At 36.8% G+C, this 19,903-nt stretch overlaps 1 protein-coding gene across 12 annotated transcripts in view; it reads left to right on the top strand.

The window, feature by feature from the left end:
• The window catches only part of CCDC141 (coiled-coil domain containing 141), a 260,019-nt gene that overhangs the window by 191,798 nt on the left and 48,318 nt on the right, over positions 1-19,903 (top strand). For all 12 annotated transcript variants that reach the window (XM_077154314.1, XM_077154315.1, XM_077154313.1 and 9 more), the window contains 4 exons: positions 5,172-5,313; positions 7,082-7,201; positions 8,591-8,782; positions 17,019-17,198. In XM_077154314.1, the coding sequence (XP_077010429.1) occupies positions 5,172-5,313; positions 7,082-7,201; positions 8,591-8,782; positions 17,019-17,198 (634 nt within the window). The remainder of the gene's footprint in view (positions 1-5,171; positions 5,314-7,081; positions 7,202-8,590; positions 8,783-17,018; positions 17,199-19,903) is intronic.

Raw genomic sequence — 19,903 nt, 5'->3', positions numbered from 1 at the left:
TGGGAATGCAAATTCATTGTTTCCTCCAAAATAAACAACATCATAAACATGAAGGGATACTATTTATGTCTCTGTTAAAAGAAGCAGGAATTTATAGATGAGGAAATTTTTATTTTCCATTTTCAAAGTATAATTTAGTAGACAAAAAAGAAAAAATGTCATTAGTTGATTCGTTTTGATGAGAGAGAGTAAGCTGTCAAGTGATTACCATCTGGTACAGCTCCTAATCCAGATGGGCTGCCTATAGTAATTTATGAAAGGTTTGAAAGCAAGTTGCCGCTTTCCAGAAAGAATCATTAGAACGCATTAACAGCGGGATTTCCTCCCTTCCCCCCAGCCACAATTTTGTGACAGAAGCAATAGGGCAACTGCTCCCATACAGCAAATAGAACAGTCTATTCTTGTTCAATATGTCTCTGCTGTTTGGAGAAAAAAAAACACTCATTTTTCTTCATCCTTCCCTCCCCTGTAGTGCTCAAGGAAAAAAAAAGTTGAAAATGCTGCTATTACAGAGTTACTAACAAATGTCTGAAGAAGCCTTCACAGTTGCCTTTCCAGAATATCTGTGATGATTGGAAAAGTCAAAGTTAACATCAGGAATAATCTGATATATCTTGTTCTCACACCCCAGAAAAGGCATCACCTGCTCCATTCTGATAAAAAAGGTCCAAATGTCAATCAATATTTCCGATGCAAACTGTAGAGCCACAGGTTGTTAGAGCTAGAAGTGTGGCGGACTGTTATTCTCTCCACCTTTCCTTCAAATCATGTAGCAAATGAGCAGTGTTGCTTCAGAATCACCCCAAAGTGACAGGGCACCATGGTTTGGGTCAACCAAGTTTCAATTATTTGCCTTCAGGCCTTGTGCCCTTTATTTACTGTGACTCTGAATTAATAGGACTCATTCCTGGATAACTTATGGAATTCTACTATTTATGTTCAGTTCATGTAAGAATTGCAAGCAGAGAATGAGGTCATATCTTTCCTTTGTTCAAACCATCTGCTTTTCAGGCTCTGAGGAAATTACCAATATGCATGCTATCCATGTTTAAAAAATGTTTGAAAGAAAAGCCCTGAATCAGCTTATACAGTTTCTAACTAAAAATGATGGCAGCAGAGCTAATTGTAACCTGCAGATTCAATTTTCACTAAGAAGAAATGGGAAGTGGTGCTGGGGCTAGAAGTGTGATGGGGAAATACTAATTTGTAACTGGGGAAAGAGTAGAGATTCCTGTTCAATCGAGTGGAGATGATTTAGTTGACAGCATAAAGAGAGGGCATTGAGAGTTTGGCTAGGATAAGCCAGGGGATGGGTGGCTTCTACCCAGGAAAAGGTCCAAGCAATGAGTAAGAGGCAATGCAGATGGGGCATAATAATGCTCAGCAGAACAAGGTAATTCAGGCTGACACTCTAAGACTTTAAATAAAGCAGGGAAGTTATCAGTTGAATCAAACTGTAAATGATAAAGAAGAAATTGGACAGTCTTTGGGTAGTCTGAATCTTTGACAAGTGAGCCAAAGGCAAAGACATCCTTGCTTAAAACTATCGGGCACTGTTACTAATGACACTTTATTTTTTGGGCATGGGCAGGCTCCAGGAATCGAACTTGGGTCTCTGGTATAGCAGGCGAGAATTCTGCCACTAAGCCACTGTTGCCTACCCAACCAATGACATTTTAAATAGAATAACTGTCTGCATATGTTCTTCTCATTCTTTAAATCTGTGTCTTCTCTTCCCTTGAATATTGATGAAAGAGTATTTTTATTTCATTTGAAAACATGTGTTAGTATCCTAATATTTGTAAGGCTATATACTTCAGGAGACATGAGAATGAATAAGATGACATTCTTTCCCTTAAAAAGTATACACTCAATGGATATACAAGGTAAGACATAAATCACCACAAAATAAGACAAATATCTCCTAGGTCACTGAAGAATTGAATTGGGCCTTTCAAAGGCAGAGAGAAATCCTGTTTAGTTGTTCATGATTTATCTAAATTAAAGTTATAAGTTGCTAAAGAACACGTTTTTTAGGGGAGGAATGCTTGATTTGGTTTTGTTTCCCCATTTCCGTTTTCTGTGCTGTAAAGACCTTCAAGACATATAATTTGAACAAGGCACTGTGCCCCTCTAGTGGCTGCTTTGCCAGCTACAGACTCTGCATTATTTAGAAAAACCAGCTAATTTCAAAAGAACATCTCAGCCAGGCCAGTCTCGTTTTTGTGACAGGCATCAGCACTCAACCTAAGGTAAAGTGAAGTGTCAGACTAAAAGCACTGCCCAGCTCCTGTCATGCTCTGTCATAGACCCGGAACAGCACTGTTAGGTGGTAACGAGTAGAATCTGGGATCAGATGAACAGATTCAAATCCTGGCTCTTCCATTTAATGACTGTGATCTTGGGCAAGTTTCTTAGCTCTCTGTTCTTCCATTGCTCATCTGAAAAGTGAGGATAATATTTATATCAAGTTCATGGGGTTGTTATGAGAATTAGAAGAAAGACTACTTACAGTAGGGCCTTGTCACAGTAAGTGCTTGATAATTGTTGTATTTTTAATGGCTAAAACTGAAAGCATAGTGTTGTTAATATTTCCTGAAATTTGAGGAGAAAATCATTGCTGAAAGCTAAGATTTAAAATAAAATGTTTTTTTCAATGGTCAATTATTAAATATGTGTATAGATTTGAGTATCAGAGAGACCTGACTTTAAATCCTTGTTCTGCTACTTACTTCCTATGTGACTTTGGGCAAGTTATCTCACCTCTGGAGCCTCCAGTTCCAAAACTAAATATAGGGAGTTAAGGATACCTACCATACAAAGTTATTTTGAGGATTATATGAAATAATGGTTTCGTACACTTGAAGCTTATTATATTGTTGCATACTTGTACACAAAACTGTGAGAAGCATAAAGCCATAATCTATATTTTTAGTGGCACTATACAATTAAATGAAATCATTTCAGAGGAGGGAGAACTCATTTTAGACTTGAATGGCCAAAAGGAGGCTGGATTCAGTGTCAAGTCAGAGCATCGTACAGGTATTCAATGGAACATGAGGGAGGGGGTAGGGATGCCACAGCAAGTCAGAGAGAAGACATAAGCTCTTGTACCTGAGACATCATGGTTGGACTTACAGATGAGCCCAAGAAGCTGGCTGACAGCTATCTTCTTTGGAGAAAGCCATGGAGTAAGAAGAGTGACCTGAGCAGGGACCAAAAGGCTTGGCTGGACCTAGTTACTGAGGATTGGTTTCTCGAGGGCAATAGCCTATTTGGAGTTTGTGCTTTCCTCCTAGCTACACCTCCTTAGGGTCAGGAAGGACCCTATTCTAAGGCTGGTTAGTAAAATGGTACCCATAATAAAGATAGTAATTGTTTAGCAAATGGCAAATGGAGAGGACGTTCTGGATGGGACAATAGAGGGGCAGTTCAGAGATGGCAATGAGCGTCTTTCATCTTGGTTTGTGCAGATTTTTACATCAAATTCTGTTTTATCTTTCTGAATTTTATTAATCATTTCCAAATTCCTTTTATTTTAATGAAGGACTTTCATGCCATTTCCAGCCATATTTCTTTTCTACATTTACCCATTTTCCTTAACAAACTTTCTTCTCTTTACCTCTTTCCTAGTACCACTTAAACTCACTTAAATCTTTCTCATTCCAGATTTTCTAAAATTCATATTCTGCAGAAAACCTGGAACCTATAGTATATGGGACAACTAGGCTTTTATGTGCCTTTTTAGACTATAACGTCTTAAAGTCTAACATCTACTCAAAATACAATGAATATTACTAATACATCGTTTTTACAGAATCGGTGAATTTCAGTATCAAAAGAATTATTTCCAAAATCTGGTTTGCTGGGGATACTCTTTACTGTTTCTGAGTATTAAAATGCCAACCTAATTATCTTAAGTATAACATCTGTGGAACATTACTGCTAGGAATAAGATTTCTCACAGTGGCTTCATTTTACCCCCAATTTAACTTGTCTAGGGCTCCAATAGCACCCACAGGACACACGTGGGCCCCAAGCACCTTTAACAAAAGCAGAAGGATTCTCAAGCTGACCAGTGCACTCTTACCTCTTTAGCAGCTTCATTGTAATACTGATGAATTACCTCTTAGTCATTTGGGATCTTGCCCTCATTTCATTACTAATTAAATTCATTTTTACAGAGTCATAAATTAATTATTTGAGGTAAAATTACTGAAATCTGTACTCGATCCAAGATCATTTTTAACTCTGGGTAATTAAATTGAAAAGTTATCATGTTAATCTTTATTAGTATTTGAAGGAAATGGCTGATGGGAAATTAAAGACTTCAACTTCCTCAACAGTAGCAGAGCACTGTTTTAGAGACAGATAGAAAAATTCAAAGGAGCTCCTTCCATCAATAATGTTCTTTCATTGTCTTGCTTTGTTAGGATGCCAGAATTGGAGCTGGTTAGGAAACATGCTGACAATGTTAGTCTGGAGTGTCTGGAGAAAAAATTAAAAATTCATTTGTTGTCTTAAAGGCATTTTCATTTTATGAAATCTCTCATCACTACTCTTTTCCTCATAAGGGCCATTACAGATGAAAAATGGCAATATGAGGGTTGGTTTCTTATGAGCTAGTACATTTGATTCTTAATTGTTGATAATAACTTGATTTTCATCTAATGAGTACAAGCCTTGAGCATTCATAGACTTAGAGACCAAGGACCTTAGTGTTACATAAATATTTTACTCTATTGGAGTAGCAAATGCTTTGTTAATTGGCTGAGACACATTTCTATTCAAAAACATCTTTAGATATAAATGAATCTTTTAATTAAAACCCCCAGGAAAACTTTTTGTTTTTTTGCCATAAGGATCTCAAAGTATCTTGGAGAAATATTAAAAAGCAAACCTTTAGGAAAAACTAGACCTGGTTGTAAAAACCCATAATGCATCTTTTTTCTTTAGGACTGACTGACTTAGACAAAGGAACGTAATTTGTTCTTGCTCTCTGCTGTTCCAGGACTATACCTATGTAATTTCTAATATCCTACAGCCTGAAGCTGATAACTTTTATCAACTCATACCTATCATGAAAGAGCAGATCCATTTCCAAATGCTGCCTGCTCCTGCGGCGTCTCTGTCAGGGTAGAGTGAAATAACAGCTGGCTTGTTCCATCTAGCTCTCGGGTGAGTGGCATCCGTGAGATGATGGGATGCATCCAGAGACGAGTGGATCAGCTAACCGGACAGTGCTCAGCACACAAGGAGTTTGCTCTTAAGAAACAGCAATTAACAGCTACAGTGGAGGATCACCTGAAGAAGGTAATTTCATCAATGTGCTCTTCTTAACCTAATACTTAGAGGTAACTGCTTTAATTCCATTGCTAAAGATAATTTTTTTTCTACTTTGGTGATAATAGACAGTATGGCAACTACAGTATGTGGGGGTGGGGTGGGGAGGGAGGGAGAATGGGTCATGTCTCCATAGGTTCCTCTTAGGTTCCACAATAGTTCCTATAACTGAAAAGAACAGGGTTGTAATTCACCATTGCTCACCAACCTTCCCTGCCCAAGGTTGCCGAACATGAATATCTAGCCCTCTGTGCCAGTATTGAATACATGTACCCTAAGGGAATCCTCGTTTTGCACAGTACCATACTACCTGAAGGCAGTATCATGAGCCTTTTGGAACTCTGTCCTTGCTTTGAGCAGCTCTGTGCACAGTTCCAATAGGCCCAAATTAGAGTTAACATATATGTATGTATATGTATATATATGCTAAAAAACAAAAATTATGAATTTTAGGTTTTTCCAGGTAATAAAGTTTCATTATCATACTTGATTGAACTAGGCCCAACGCAAAGGACCTTGTCATTGTGAATAAAAACATGCATTATGAAAGTTCTGTTCTAGAATGAATACAATGGCTTGGAATAGAAGAATTTTACTTCCTATTTTTAAAGGGAAATAAATCTAGGCAGCTACTATTTGGCTGAATAAAAATCTACTTATCCATAGGTGAGATATGTATTTTAAAAACTAATAATGATATTAGCTAATACTAACAAACCTCGCTGCATAGCCTAGGTATCGAATTTTCAACGATATTTTCATTTGATACAATGGCTCTATGTGCCTAGCCTGACACACATAGACTTAGTAGCCTTCACAGGAGAGGACATTACATACATGTTTTTATTTCTGCAACTTAGGTTAAGGGTTAACCATGTCTCCAGTTACATTATCTCCCCACCTGCTATTGATCCAAAAATGGGACTTTGAGGCTTGTGCTGATGCCTGGGTTTGAGAGATTCCAAAATGTTGCCACATTTCCTAGAGTGTGAAACTCAAACTAATTTGGTGTTAGTGGAAAATGCAGTAGGAGCTCAAACAGCTGTTTGTCTTATTGCCAATTCTGAGCTGATTCGACTCTAGAAGGAAGGAATCTAGTTGGTACAAGAAGTTAAAGGAAGGAACTTGAATGGAATAGAAGCCTTTAAAGATTCCCTTATTCATTGACTCGTGTATCAATGAATAGAATAAATAGATAAAGTCATAGTCTCACAAATTCAACCATTAGCTGGAATAAGTATGCTCCTGTATTTTCCTCTTATATATAGGGTTCAGTGTTGCCCCAGAGCCCCTCAGCCTTAAGTATAGAAACCCACGGGGTGATCTAATATCCATGCACTGGTCCTCTAAATATACCTGCAAATTGGGTGCCATTTAGCTGACAGTGGATGACTTTTAGTTAATTAATCAGATTAATTCATCTTTGCTGATGGGTTATCAAGTGCATTATTCATTCCAGTTAATTTAGATAATAAATTCTTTGGGGTCATGGATAATGGCTTATATCTAATTGTTGTAAATAAAAGAAATATCTTTAAACATATACCCACTATGAGAGGGTCAGCAGTATTTCCTCACAAAATGCTTAAATATTTAAAACTGTATTTAGATAAAAATTGATATTACATATGTAAAAGATAATGGGAATATAGAGAGTAATATTTATCTTCTCTACACAATGTGTACATATATGCAAATATATATTATTAAGATTGCAACACATTCTTTATTCCTGAAGGTGGAAATGTCAATTGAGAAAATCAGTCTAGTACTTTCCAACCCAATGGATGTCGGTTCCAGCCTTTCTGAGTCAGAGAAGATTTTGAGTAAATATCTGGAACTAGAAATCCAAGCGAAGGTAAATAAAATAATTATTATTATTAAAGCTATGATTTTGTAAATGTGATTTCTTTCCTTCTATTCAATAGCTTTTCTGCTGGAGTATTACATTATTGTTTTTGTAAGATTCCAGGAGGCAAATAAAAACACAACCTTGTTTGCACACCTACCATTCAGAGGTAGAAAACGGTTCTCTTCTCCTTGGCACCTTTTTTAGCTTTTTTCCCACTCCTCCTGTCACAGAAGACTTAGGTTAAAGTACCCTGCTTGCCCCAGCAGGTGTTTAGAAAGGCAAGTCAAGTGCCATCCCCCTAGCTCACCCAGCCGGGCAGAAACAGCCTTGTTACTCTATCAATTCTTAGCAGTAGAGCCTCCTTCACAAACAGCCTCCAACCCCCAACATTCACAGGCGAACCAATTTTTAAAAAGTAATTCACCTACTGGTGGGATTTTAAAATTCGTTATTTAAAATGCATAAAATAGAACTTATGCCTGGACTTCATTTCATTTTTTTTTTAATTTAAAAAAATTTTTGAAGGGGTGAAGAAATTGCATGGGAGAAACTTCCCCACTCCTCTCCTTTCCAGAGTGCTATCATGAAGCAGAGCTTGTAAATTAAAATTACCTTCATTCAATGAAGTACTTGGGAAGCATATTAAATACAAGGAAGAAAGCAATCCCTCCTTTTTGCAAATGAGAGTGAAGCTTTCTCCTTGCATTTTTGCTTGATTTCTAGCTTCGTCTCGCATGAAATTTTACGTGACTCTTTCTATAGCAATTGCATATGTAATGACTACAATATCTACTCATCCATTTAATCAGTAGTTAGATTTCACATGCCAGAAATTGCACTCAAGGGAAAACATAGGACAGCATCCCCGAGCAAATCAAATTCACTGACTCTTCTAGGTTATTTAGACCTTATATGTAACGTTTTTCCTACACTGTTAAAAATCCTTCTATATAGAATATCAAAATAATACTACTAAAGTATAATTGATATGCCACTTTTGTCAATCAAAAAAATGAAGAAGCAAATTTTGTCAACTTGCCCACTCATATAACAAAATCAGTTTAAGAATTTGCTAGAGCTATTGTTATAGTTCATAAAGCAATGCTCATTTATAATTACAGTCCTGTCATTTTGTTTTGTACCAAACAACCATTCTCCCATCTGTGACACAGAAAAATAGAATACTCTAAATAAGAAGCGTAGCTAATAGAGCTAAAGACTAATTTGAGATGGGTTTTATGTTAAGGTGCCTTTTTCCCTTTTTGAATTTTGAAAGTCGTGCCTTTCTTTTATTGAGAAACTCTTGGTTCAAGTTCAATGAATAATTGTATTAGATGGATGTACAGAAGATAATTCCACTGTCTGCTTCTGACCTCCTCTGCTTGGCTGTCATAGGATATATCACATGAATTAGAAGCAGCTGCAAAAATCATGGCAGAGAAAAATGAATTTGATTCTGATGAAGTAACATTGCTTTCTTCTAAAGCTAAATGGCTAGAGGAAGAATTAAAAGCATTTTGTCAAAGCATTGGCTCAAGGTCACATATCCTTCAGACTTACGTGGCATTTCTAAAGTCATCAGAGGAGGTGAGTTCCTGTATGTTGATCTTCGTCCTCAAAGGTAGGCTCTGCCCATTTCCCTGCTTCCAGTGGGATGATGAACTCTGTCCTGGTGGGTAACTCCCTGTCCTCCCAGTGAATGTACTCACTTACGGGCCCTTTATTCTTCAAAGAAGGTGCACATAAACATAAAGACTCAAAAAGTAAGTTGTTTAACTAAAAAGTAATAAGAAAGCATGTGTGTGTGTGTGTGTATATAGGTACCTACAAATAAACAAAGTGGTTGTACTGGAACACTTTTCTTCTGTGTCCCACAAATATTTAAAATATCCAAAACATAGAAGAAAATTAGTTAAAAATAAATCATCTCCTACCATCGATCTCTTTGGACAACTAAGCAATTAGTGTGGTTCATTTAAAATAAACAGAATTGAAAATCATGGGCTTTGGGTGCAGTCTCAGATCTCTCTTGTGATATGCCTCTTAACGACTCACCTCTGAGAGCCTCTTCTGAAGCTTTATTCTGACAAGATTTTAATAGATAATCTCTAAAACCCTCTCTAATAGACTAAGATTCATCTCTCAAAGGTCCCAGCTTCTTGAAGATGTATTTGGTAATAGAAAGTATTAGAGTCTCACCTGCATTTACCCCTAGTCACTACAGGTGCCTGCACATCATCCTCATGTTCACAGAGATGGGGGCTGTTTCAGCGGGAGGTGGAGCCAGGGAGACAGCTCAAGGAGCTGCCTACCAAAGTCAAAAAGCTTCTAGATTTCCATTTTCTTACCTCCATCCTCCTGGAAGCCTTGCTCTTCCAGCCTCCCACCACCCCCATCCACAGACATGCATCTCCTCAGGTCTCATTTTTTAGTTTTCTTTCTTTTTTTTTTTTTTTTTTTGCATGGGCAGGCACCAGGAATTGAACCTAGGTCTCCAAGCATGGCAGACAAGAACTCTGCCTGCTGAGCCACTGTGGCCCACCCTCAGGTCTCATTTTATAATATTCTGAATTCTTTACCATTTTGGGAGAAACCTATGCCAAGTCCATGGAAATCTCAAGTAACCACCTCTTTTCTACATCTTTAATCAACTTTTCACCATTCTGCTTCTTTTTCGTTCTTCTTGGCCCTGAATTCTCACAGTTGGGCAGAAGCATTAAAACTGATAGATTATCCTATTGATAAAGATTTCTATTCAAGACTTGAATGTACAAAGAAGTGCAAGCTCTCTGCATCTTCACTGTCAAAATGTACCTTCTTGACATCCAGTTAAGCATCCACTTCCTTGGCCCAGTCTGGCATTTGCGGACAAGGATCCTCTGTAGGGCAGGAATTTTAGCTTCATAAATAGCACTTTCTCAAAAGAACCTCATGTCCTTTCATCATCCCTGTTTTTACTACATCTTTTTTTTTTTTCTACCTGGCAAAGCCTCCTAGCCCTCTAATACTGGCGACACTCTTAGTCTTTCATTTCCCTCTCTTCCAGGCGTTCCTTTTCCCCTGGCGGTTGATGATCATCTGGTTCCATTCTACACACGATCTCCACACTCCCTGCCTTCTACCCTGACTAATTCTGCCAACTCCCAATATTAGATCCATTCAGCACTCTGTATACTCAGTTTCTCTTTCCAAGATTTCAGCCACTACTTTGGAAAATCATTTATTGTGCCATTTGGTGCTATTACAAATTGATGGGTCCCTGCCTCAGCTGGGTCCACATATGCTCCCAGATTGGCTTCCATTCAGTGGTGATTCTCAAATATCTTATCCCAGTTTCCATCCCTAAATTTCAGCTCAGTCCTTACCTCCTACTTCACTGAAAAAAATTGAGGAGATTGAGCATAACTGCCTTGACTTCTTTCTACTTCTAAAACTATTGACATATTTGCCCTTCCTTCCCTGTCTCCAATAAAGCCATGTCCCTATTCCTGTTTAGCACTAATCAGTCCCTCCCTGTATGTTCCTACATCCAGCTCCAGTAACTGTCCTCCAACTTTTCAATTTGCCTTTTCCCTTACTTTGTTTCCCTTTGTATGCAAGTATATCCAAATAGGCTTGCCTTTGCAAAGGCCGCCATTCTATCACTTTCCTTCCATTTACATCTGAACTCTCGGAGGGAATAGAGGACACTGCTTGACTCGACTTCCCCATCCTCCCCAGCCCATACCCCAGTACAGATGAGTTTACTGCCTTTTTCCCTACTGCTCTGCTACTCCTTCACTGTATCAAAAATGCTCTCATAAACTACCCGCCAATAGAAAAATGCAATGACGTATTTTTCATTCTTCTTCCTGCCTAATCTTTCTGTAGCATTTATTTGACCCAGTTACCTAACTTCACCTCCTTTGTTTTTTTTTCAGCAGTTTTAGTGAGGCATAATTTTTACAGCATAGCATAAAATTCATTTATATTACAATGTGCTGACTTCTGGTATATTTATAGAGTTTTGCTACCATCACTACACCCCAGTTTTAGTATATTTCCATCACTTCAGAAAGAGCCACGGCACACTTGTGTAATCAGTCCCCACTGTGCTACCTTCCTCCTTCCCCACCAGCCCCAGACAGATCTGCTATCTCTATAACTTGCCTTTTTTTCCTTTGGCATTTCACATAAGTGGAATTCCACTGTTTGCTTCCTAAAACAATTTTTTTTTGTCATGGTAAAACATACATAAAATTTAGTATAGTAACTTTTTTTAAGTGTACAATTCGGCAACATTAATTACATTCAAAGTGTTTGTATTAGTTAAGGTTCTGTAGGGAAACAGAACCGGCAGGAGGTATCTATGAATATGAGATTTTATAAAGTTGTCTCATGCAACTGGGGAGATGCATGAGTTCAAATTCTGAGGGTTAGGCTGCAAGCTGGGAGCTCTGATGAAGGTTTTCAGTAAGTTCCCCAGGAGAAGCCGCCTGGCTGAAGTAGACAAGAAAATTCACTCTTTTGACTGCTTTAATTATCACTTCTCCTTTTAAAGCTGTCAATTGATTGGATGAAACAGCTCTTAAGGCAATCTTCTCAGTTGATTGCTTAAGGCAATCTTCTCAGTTGATTGTAAATATAATCAGCCATAGATACAATCAAATTGCTGATGATTTAAGTCCACAAAATGTGCTCACAATAACAGGCCAGTGCTTGCTTAACCAAACAACTGAGCATAATTACCCGGCCAAGTTGACACATGAATGTAACCATCACAGTGCTGTACTCATCACCCCCCACTACCAAAACTTCTTTATAAACCCAGACGGCAACTCTGTACACATTCGCCATAACTCCCCATTCCCCTATCCCCCAGCTCTGGTAACCTCTAATCTACTTTTTTGTCTTTGTGAATTTGCTTATTTTAAATATTTCAAATATGAGGAATCATGCAATATTTGTCTTTTTGTGTCTGACATTTCACTTTGCATAATGTTTTCAACATTCATCCATGTTATAGTATTATTAAAACGTCATTCCTCTTTACAGCTGAATAATATTTTGTTCTGTGAATGTATCATGTTTTGTTCATCCTTTCATTGACTGTGTTTAGTCTCCTAGGCTGCTTAAAGCAGATACCGTGAAACTTACAGTTTTGAAGCTGAGAAAAATATCAAATCAAGACATGATCAAAACAATGCTTTCTTCCTTAAAACTGGCTGCCAGCAAACCTTGATTCTTCTATCACATAGCAAGGCAGACAGCGGCATCTGCTGCTCTTTCCCTTCTCTGCTGGGTTTGTTGATTTCAGCTTCTTCCTTCAGTGTCTTTCTCTTTTTTCTCTCTATATTCATTCTGTGTATAAATGACTCCTGTAACAGGATTAAAACTCATCCTTAATGAGGTGGGACTAACTGAAGTAGCCTAATCAGAAGGTACTACCTACAATGGGTTTATACCCACAGGAATAGAGTAACCTTAAGAACATGTTTTTCTTGAATCAGACCACCACAGGGACATTGCATTGTTTCTACCTTTTGGCTATTGTGACTAAAGCTGCTATGAAAATTGGCATACAAGTATCTGATTCCTGTTTTCAATTCTTTGGAGTATATATCTAGGAGTGGAATTGCTGGGTCATATGTTTAACTTTTTGAGGAGCCGCAAAACTGTTTTCCAAAGCAGTTGCATTTTACATTCCTACCAGCAATGCATGAAGGTTCCAGTTTCTCCGCATCCTCACCAACACTCATTATTTTCCATTTTGTTTGTTTTAGTGATAGCTATACTAGTTGGCATGAAGTGATATTTCATGGTTTTGATTTGTATTTCTCTAATGACTAATGATGTGGAGCATCTTTTCATGTGCTTATTTGCCGTTTTTTATATTTTCTTTGGAAAAAAATGTCTGCTCAAGTCCTTTGTCCATTTTAAAATTGGATTGTTTGTGCTTTTGTTATTGAATTCTGTTTACTTCTTAGTTTTTCCTTCCCCTTTTCCCTGATTTATTTCTCCTCCTTTGTTACTGACGTGTCACAGAGTTCTCCCATGGGTCCTCTATTTTGCACATTCTACACACTTTCCCAATGAAAATCACATCCTTGGATAGGGTTTCAATTGCTCAATAACTTTAAAGTGGTTCCTCAGCCCCATCTCTCCTGAGCTCCAGACCAGCGTTTTCAATTTCTTGTCATACATCTTTTCCTAAATAATCTGTGGGCTTTCCAAACTAAAAAAAAAAAAAAAAAAAGCAACTGTTACTGTTTCCTCAAACATACTTTTTGTTACATATTTTGGCATTGTTTAATGACCTCCCCATCCTTTTAGAAGTCATATAACAGTGTCAAAGCTTTTTCCAACCCCTCTATCGAGGAGCATTTATTTTGTCCCAGGCCCTCAGCTTATCATACCTGATCTCATTACTCCTTACACACCTCCATGTTTTAGTTACAATTATCCCACTATAAAAATGAGGCTCTGAGAGTTTAGATGTCCAAGATCAAGCAGCTAGTGAATATCAAAGTTGAAATTTAATGTCTAATACGGTTCCCTTTTTTTTTCCTATTCCATATCTATTAAGTCAACCAGAAGATTTCTTAACTTTTGGTTGAGGTCCTTCTTATCTCTTGCCTAGCTAAATGAAGTGGCCTCCTGCTTATTCTCTTTACTTTTTATAATTTGCCTTTCACTCGTCATCCTTTCTGCTACAAAAACTCATTCTAAAGCAAATCTGATCAGTTACCTCAGGTGTGAGTCAACAAATACAATTTGTGAAACATTACAAATAACTTTTACCAAAAATGGACAGGATATTAAAATTTATCATTAAGTGACCAAAAAAGAAATAAACTAGAACAGATTCAAGGGAATTCCTGTAATGGTATCACTCTCACATGCATTCAGTGGGGCTTTTATGAGTGAAAAAGATAATATAGAAAACTTTGTGGTTGAGAATTGCACGTAACAGATAGTCCATCAAATTTAACCCACCACCTGTATTGCACAGCCCTACTGACGTAATGATGACCACCATGCTGATTCTGCATCATTGTGGTAGTATCAGTTGTTTCCAACCAATGAAAACGTATCAATCATCATGTTAGTTACCATTCAAAAGCAAGGTTGACTACTTAGGATTAGTGCCTAACAGCCATTTCCAGAAAATCTCAGTTGTTGCTCAAATGTGGTCTCTCTAAGCCAAACTATGCGCTTCCTCCCAACATGGGACATAATTTCTTACGGGTATAAGCCTGGCACTGGCAGTATGAAACATTACTGGCATGATGGGATACTGGTCCTAGCATTGTAGGACATAACTGGCCCTGGCATCATGAGACATAAGTTCCAAGGATGAATCTGGCCCTTGCGTCATGTGTTAATTGACCAAAAGAGGGTAAACAAATCGAATTTCAATGGCTAAGAGATTTCAGATCAAGTTGAGAAGTCAGTCTGGAGGTTGCTGTTATGTAAGTTTTAGCCAGGTGTTGCAAACTGCCATTATATGGCAACCCCCAACCAGAAGTGTTCCTGGAAATCCTGAAAGATATCCTGTGATCTATAAAATTTTACTTATGAAGTTTATTTTTCAGAGACCTGAAACCTTCAGATTGTTCCAATGCTGGAGAAGCTCTGAAACCAAGAGATACCGGACCCTCCAAGAATAACAACTGGTTTTATTGTTTCATCCCTTTGCCCCTTAATAACAATGCCCCTTTTCAGCCTTGCAGCAGTTAGAGAGTTGTCACCCAGAGATCACTCAAGATTGAGAGATAATTATCAAATGAGAGGGAGGAATTGTAACTGAGAAATTAGGATTTAAAGGATGATTTTGATTACTGAATCATATTCATTTTTTTGCTCTCTGGGGTATTGGAGTTGATAATACTGGAGCTATAATTCAGCTGCCCTGATATCTGAAATGAGTGTAAAAGCCCTTATCTTGTGTCTTTGTGACTGTAAGAGCTGTTATGCCCTTTATCTGGTCATTTTCTTGTAGGACAAAGGCCCTAATGCTAATGAAGTCAGCCATTAACTAGCCTTGGCCCCAGACATTTGTAAATCATATCAGCTAGATTCTGCTATTGGAAGATAATTTGTCTTCCTTCTTTTTGGCTTACCCTTTTAGTATTGAAGTGATAGTTCTGCCTCCCTTCCTTTCAGCTTACGTTCTCCTACTGAAATGATAATGGTAACACTGTCTCCTTTTCTGCTTTGAACTGGTTACTTGAAATGATCTCATCTCCCCTTGCTAAAATCCTTAAACACCTTGAATCTCCTAAACTCCAGGAGACATATTTTGGGCCACTAGGGCATCTGCTGTCCTAACACATGCTTAGTAATAAACTCTTTCTCTTTTTGGGGAAGAAGGAAAAAGCAAGACTGAAATACACTGGCCGGTGTTATCCCAGCACAATTAACCCTCTTACCTCTTTTCTCAAACTGCCCCCTCCACCGCCCCAGCTTATGCAACCTGTTTACCCTCACTAAGATCGTTAAATATCTGAACCAGCCAGCATTTTCACACTGTGCCCCCACACATGTCATTGCTTCCATCTGAGATACCTTCCTCATGACTCCCTCTCAGCCTTGGACAACAGCTCCTCAAGAAGTAGATTAGATGTTGCTTCTATAGTTCCTTAACATTGAATGTATCCATAACATGTGTTTACTTGTCTTTGCATTGTGATAATTTGCTTATGGGTCTCTTTCTGTCAGAACTATCTTTGGGAACCCAGCAAAATGAATGATTAATTTGTACCAGGGAATCTTAGAAGGCTCCATAGAGGAAGGAACATTTTCACTAGTTCATGAAGGATGAGTAAGGGGCAGAAAAATTGAAGAAACATCATTCTAGGCTGAGGAGCATTAACAAAGCAGAGAGGCATGAATACATGGATCATAAGGAGTAAGGAAAAAAGCATCTGTTTCTGAAAACCCTTCGCAAGCTTTCCTCTTAAGTTTATTTCAATTAAGAATGATATTAAGATATTTAAAATATAATCAGTAACCAGTGCCTGAAATTTTTTACCCTGTTTATATTGCTTTTAGTAGTAATGAGTATGCTGAGCTTTCTCCTATTAGCCACTATTATTCAAAATGCATAAAAACGGTGACAAATAATCTCTGCTATTTCTACATTATCCAATTACATATTAATCTATACTTCTACAGGCACATCTGATTTTGTATAAACTTTGTTCAAGAAGAATGATTTTAAACAATCTAGTTATACTTATATTGATTAGCAAATGAGAAAATATAATTCCAAGAAGAAAAACTAATATAGTTCAGTAAGATTAGCTCATGGAAGCCATTTAATATTAATACTTATACAGAACATTAGTTATTATTTATGCTCTTTCTGTTCTGGTTTATTACTCTTTAGAAGCAAATTGTGTGATTTACTAATTACTAATAATCATTCACTGACTTAAATTTCTTTCTGATTTATATTCCCTGATTCTACATATGTGTCCTCTTTTAAATTATAAAATTCAGCCTTAATGTAACCACACTAGTCTTTGACATAAATTGTCCGAAATTATAAAACACATACACACATATGATACATAAATATGATTTTGGCTACAGTAAGTAGTTCCTGTGGATAATAAATTTGTCAGCTCAATTTACTACTAGTGGTTGTCTTATCTGTCAAAAACAGAAATAGATTTTCAAGTCTTTTCATTAAATTGACAATATTCAATAATTATTATTAAAATTATGCAAATATAGTTTCAATTTAATTTTTATATTGGTTTTTACTGAAATATAATGCATTCTTATTAAAAAATATTTTTATGTGTTCTTAACTCTCATACATATTCTTCTTTTTTAGGTAGAAGAGCAGTCTCAAAACCTAATGGAGTTTTACCAAACCGACATCCCTCGAAAGGAAGAGGATGGTGCTAAAACCAAGTATTGGTCTGACTCTACTGAGAAGCTATGGCAGCTGTTTTTAAAGAAGAGTTTTTTAACACAAGACCTAGGACTTGAGTTCCTTAATTTAATAAATATGGTGAGAATGATATTAGATGAATATACCTTCTGCAAAAATTACTTTTCCAAGTCAAAATCATAAAATCAAAGCTGCAAGTGTCAATCAGCAGCGCTTGCTTAGGAATTTTTTATTTTAGCTTCATTCAATCTAGAGTAGCCCTAAAACCCAGCATTTATATGTGGGCTTGATCTAAACCCCTGTTACTGTATAGCATGAAGGCTATCTTAACTATTAAGAAGAAAGAGTGCCTGCAATCCATATGGAATGGTTGTTATCCAATTTAATACATGTGCTTTATTGTATTGAAGAGTCCTCAGCAGAATTCCCCCCCAAATTTCAGTCATGTTGAGAGCATGCAGCAGGGTCCTTACAAAATTTCTAGTGGCTAAAGACAATATCTGGGATGGATTTTCATTTTTAAGAATTTCTTACTATAGATCTTTTAATAAAGAATTTCAATTACATTTATAAATGTATCCTAAAATTTAGTTGTCCTGAATTATATCTATAAATTATCATAGAATTCTTACATACATCAATCTCTAACCCATATAAAGTTCCCTATAGAATTCTTAAGAGATGATTAATCAAACTCTCCTTTGATATCTCAAACATCTTCCTAATGAAACAGTTCATTCTATTTTTAGAAACACCAGTTGTGAGAATACTTTAAACAAAAATGGTAAATCGAATCTGTCTCATATCTGGTCCTGGCTCTCTATAGCTACACAAGAAAAAAAAGTATTCATATTTAATTCCTCTTATACTTGTAAGGCCTTCAAACATTGAAAACAATTGCTATGTGTAACCTGAACCTTTTCTGCAGCTAAACACATAAAAATCCTTTCTACCATTTATGAGGAATCTTTCCATTCTGATTCCATCCCCTGGATTCTCTATGGTTTATCAAAATTAGTCATAAAATATATTTTAAAAATGGGGCAGGCCACGGTGGCTCAGCAGGCAGAGTTCTCACCTGCCATGACAGAGACCTGGGTTCGATTCCCTGTGCCTGCCCATGCAAAAAAAAATACATATGTATATATATTTATATATTTTTAAAATGAATCACAGAACTTCAGCACAAAGTACAGTAAACTGAGCATTAATTTTTACTAATGAGACCTAAGATTATGCTAACATGTTTTAACGATAATTTCCTTTGCCGTTTCACATTAAGCTTGTTTTAAAACTACCATAACAGTTGTGTTGCAATTCCTGCCAAGTTTATTCTCTCCCATCTTTAATATGTCATTATCTTTTCCAGACAAATGTGGGCCTTTATGTTTATTCCTGTTTAATTTTCATTTTGTTAGTCTTCACCCATGTCTCCATCTTGTTAAATTAATGTTGAACTATTATCTTCTAGAGTAGCCATCTCTCCTGGGTTTAATTCTGTAGATTTGATAATTATGCCTTCCAGGGCTGGAATTAGATCTTTAATGAAAGTGTCTAAAGGGGAGGTTGACATCACAATCCATTAAACAATCAGTTGACTAACCAATTTTTTAAAGAATCGTGACTGTTCCCAGTAGTACTTTAATTCAACCACTATTTTACAGTCTTATTCTTAAGTCTATAAAGGGAGATGTTCCCAAGTACGCTGCTCAAAAGGTACATCTATCTAGTATCCTGTCAATTCATAAATAGCATTTGGCATAAGTCAGGTTGACCCCTAGTAATCAAGGCTTTCTTCCCAAAATGCTCACAAACCGATGAAGGATTAATTTATTGCCCTGATTTTCAGTGTGAAGTCGATCAATCTGTAAATTGTGTAACCTATCCTTTTCCCCTTTTGCAAATCAGGGCACTTCCCTTCTTTTAAAGTTTCTGTCCTTTTTTCCTATTTTCATATGAATTTTCAAAGGTAACTGACACCTATGATTTTTTTCTCAGTACTGGGATGTGACCAATGGTGGTCGGGAGCATTGAATTCATTTAGGAGGATTAGGCTCTGCCATCTAACTCCTTACTTACCCTGAGCTACAATTCTCTGCCTTCTTTGTTTCAAATTTTGTTGTTTGAAGGCCATTCTTATTGAATGTAATGGAAATAAAATATTCATTGATAGATCTGATTTTTCTAATACCATCCTTAAGCATTGGAGAAATCCTGTAAGCAATTTCCTCATATCCCTATTTTATACACGTGCTTTATTGTAAAAACTAATCAAGTTATCTTTTGTTTAGAATATTTGTTCCTTTGATATTACATTTACTTATACATATTTAAAATTTTTACTTGGTTCAGTACATCTTCTATATCTTGATTGTGTACTTTTCTAATTTGCTCTTATAAGGGGATTCAAATATTTATAAACTACATTTCTGATTGTCTATCCTTTCAATCACTTAATTTCAGAAATTTTAATTATCAGTTCTCAAATTTCTGTTTGGCTCTTTTTCTATTAGATTGAAATTGTTGGATGGAACTATCTTTCTCATCTTCTCTTTTCTCCATATTTCCTATACTTTCTTGAACCATAATAATCATAGATATTTTAAAGTACTTGTCAACTATCTCTAACATCTGAATCTGGAGCTATCTCTATTCTCTACTTTTTCTATTGATTTTCCATCATATGACCCTGTCTCTTGGAAGGACAAGTGAATATTTATCAAATGCCAAGCATTATGCATAAAAAGTTGTTTGGGCTCCAGATGGTATTATCTTCTAGAAAGGGTCACCCTGCTTTCCCCAGGCAGATGGACTGGTGGGAGACC

This window comes from Tamandua tetradactyla, chromosome 3 (assembly GCF_023851605.1).
Source record: "Tamandua tetradactyla isolate mTamTet1 chromosome 3, mTamTet1.pri, whole genome shotgun sequence".
NCBI lineage: Eukaryota > Metazoa > Chordata > Mammalia > Pilosa > Myrmecophagidae > Tamandua > Tamandua tetradactyla.
This window is presented reverse-complemented; position numbering and strand designations above follow the sequence as displayed.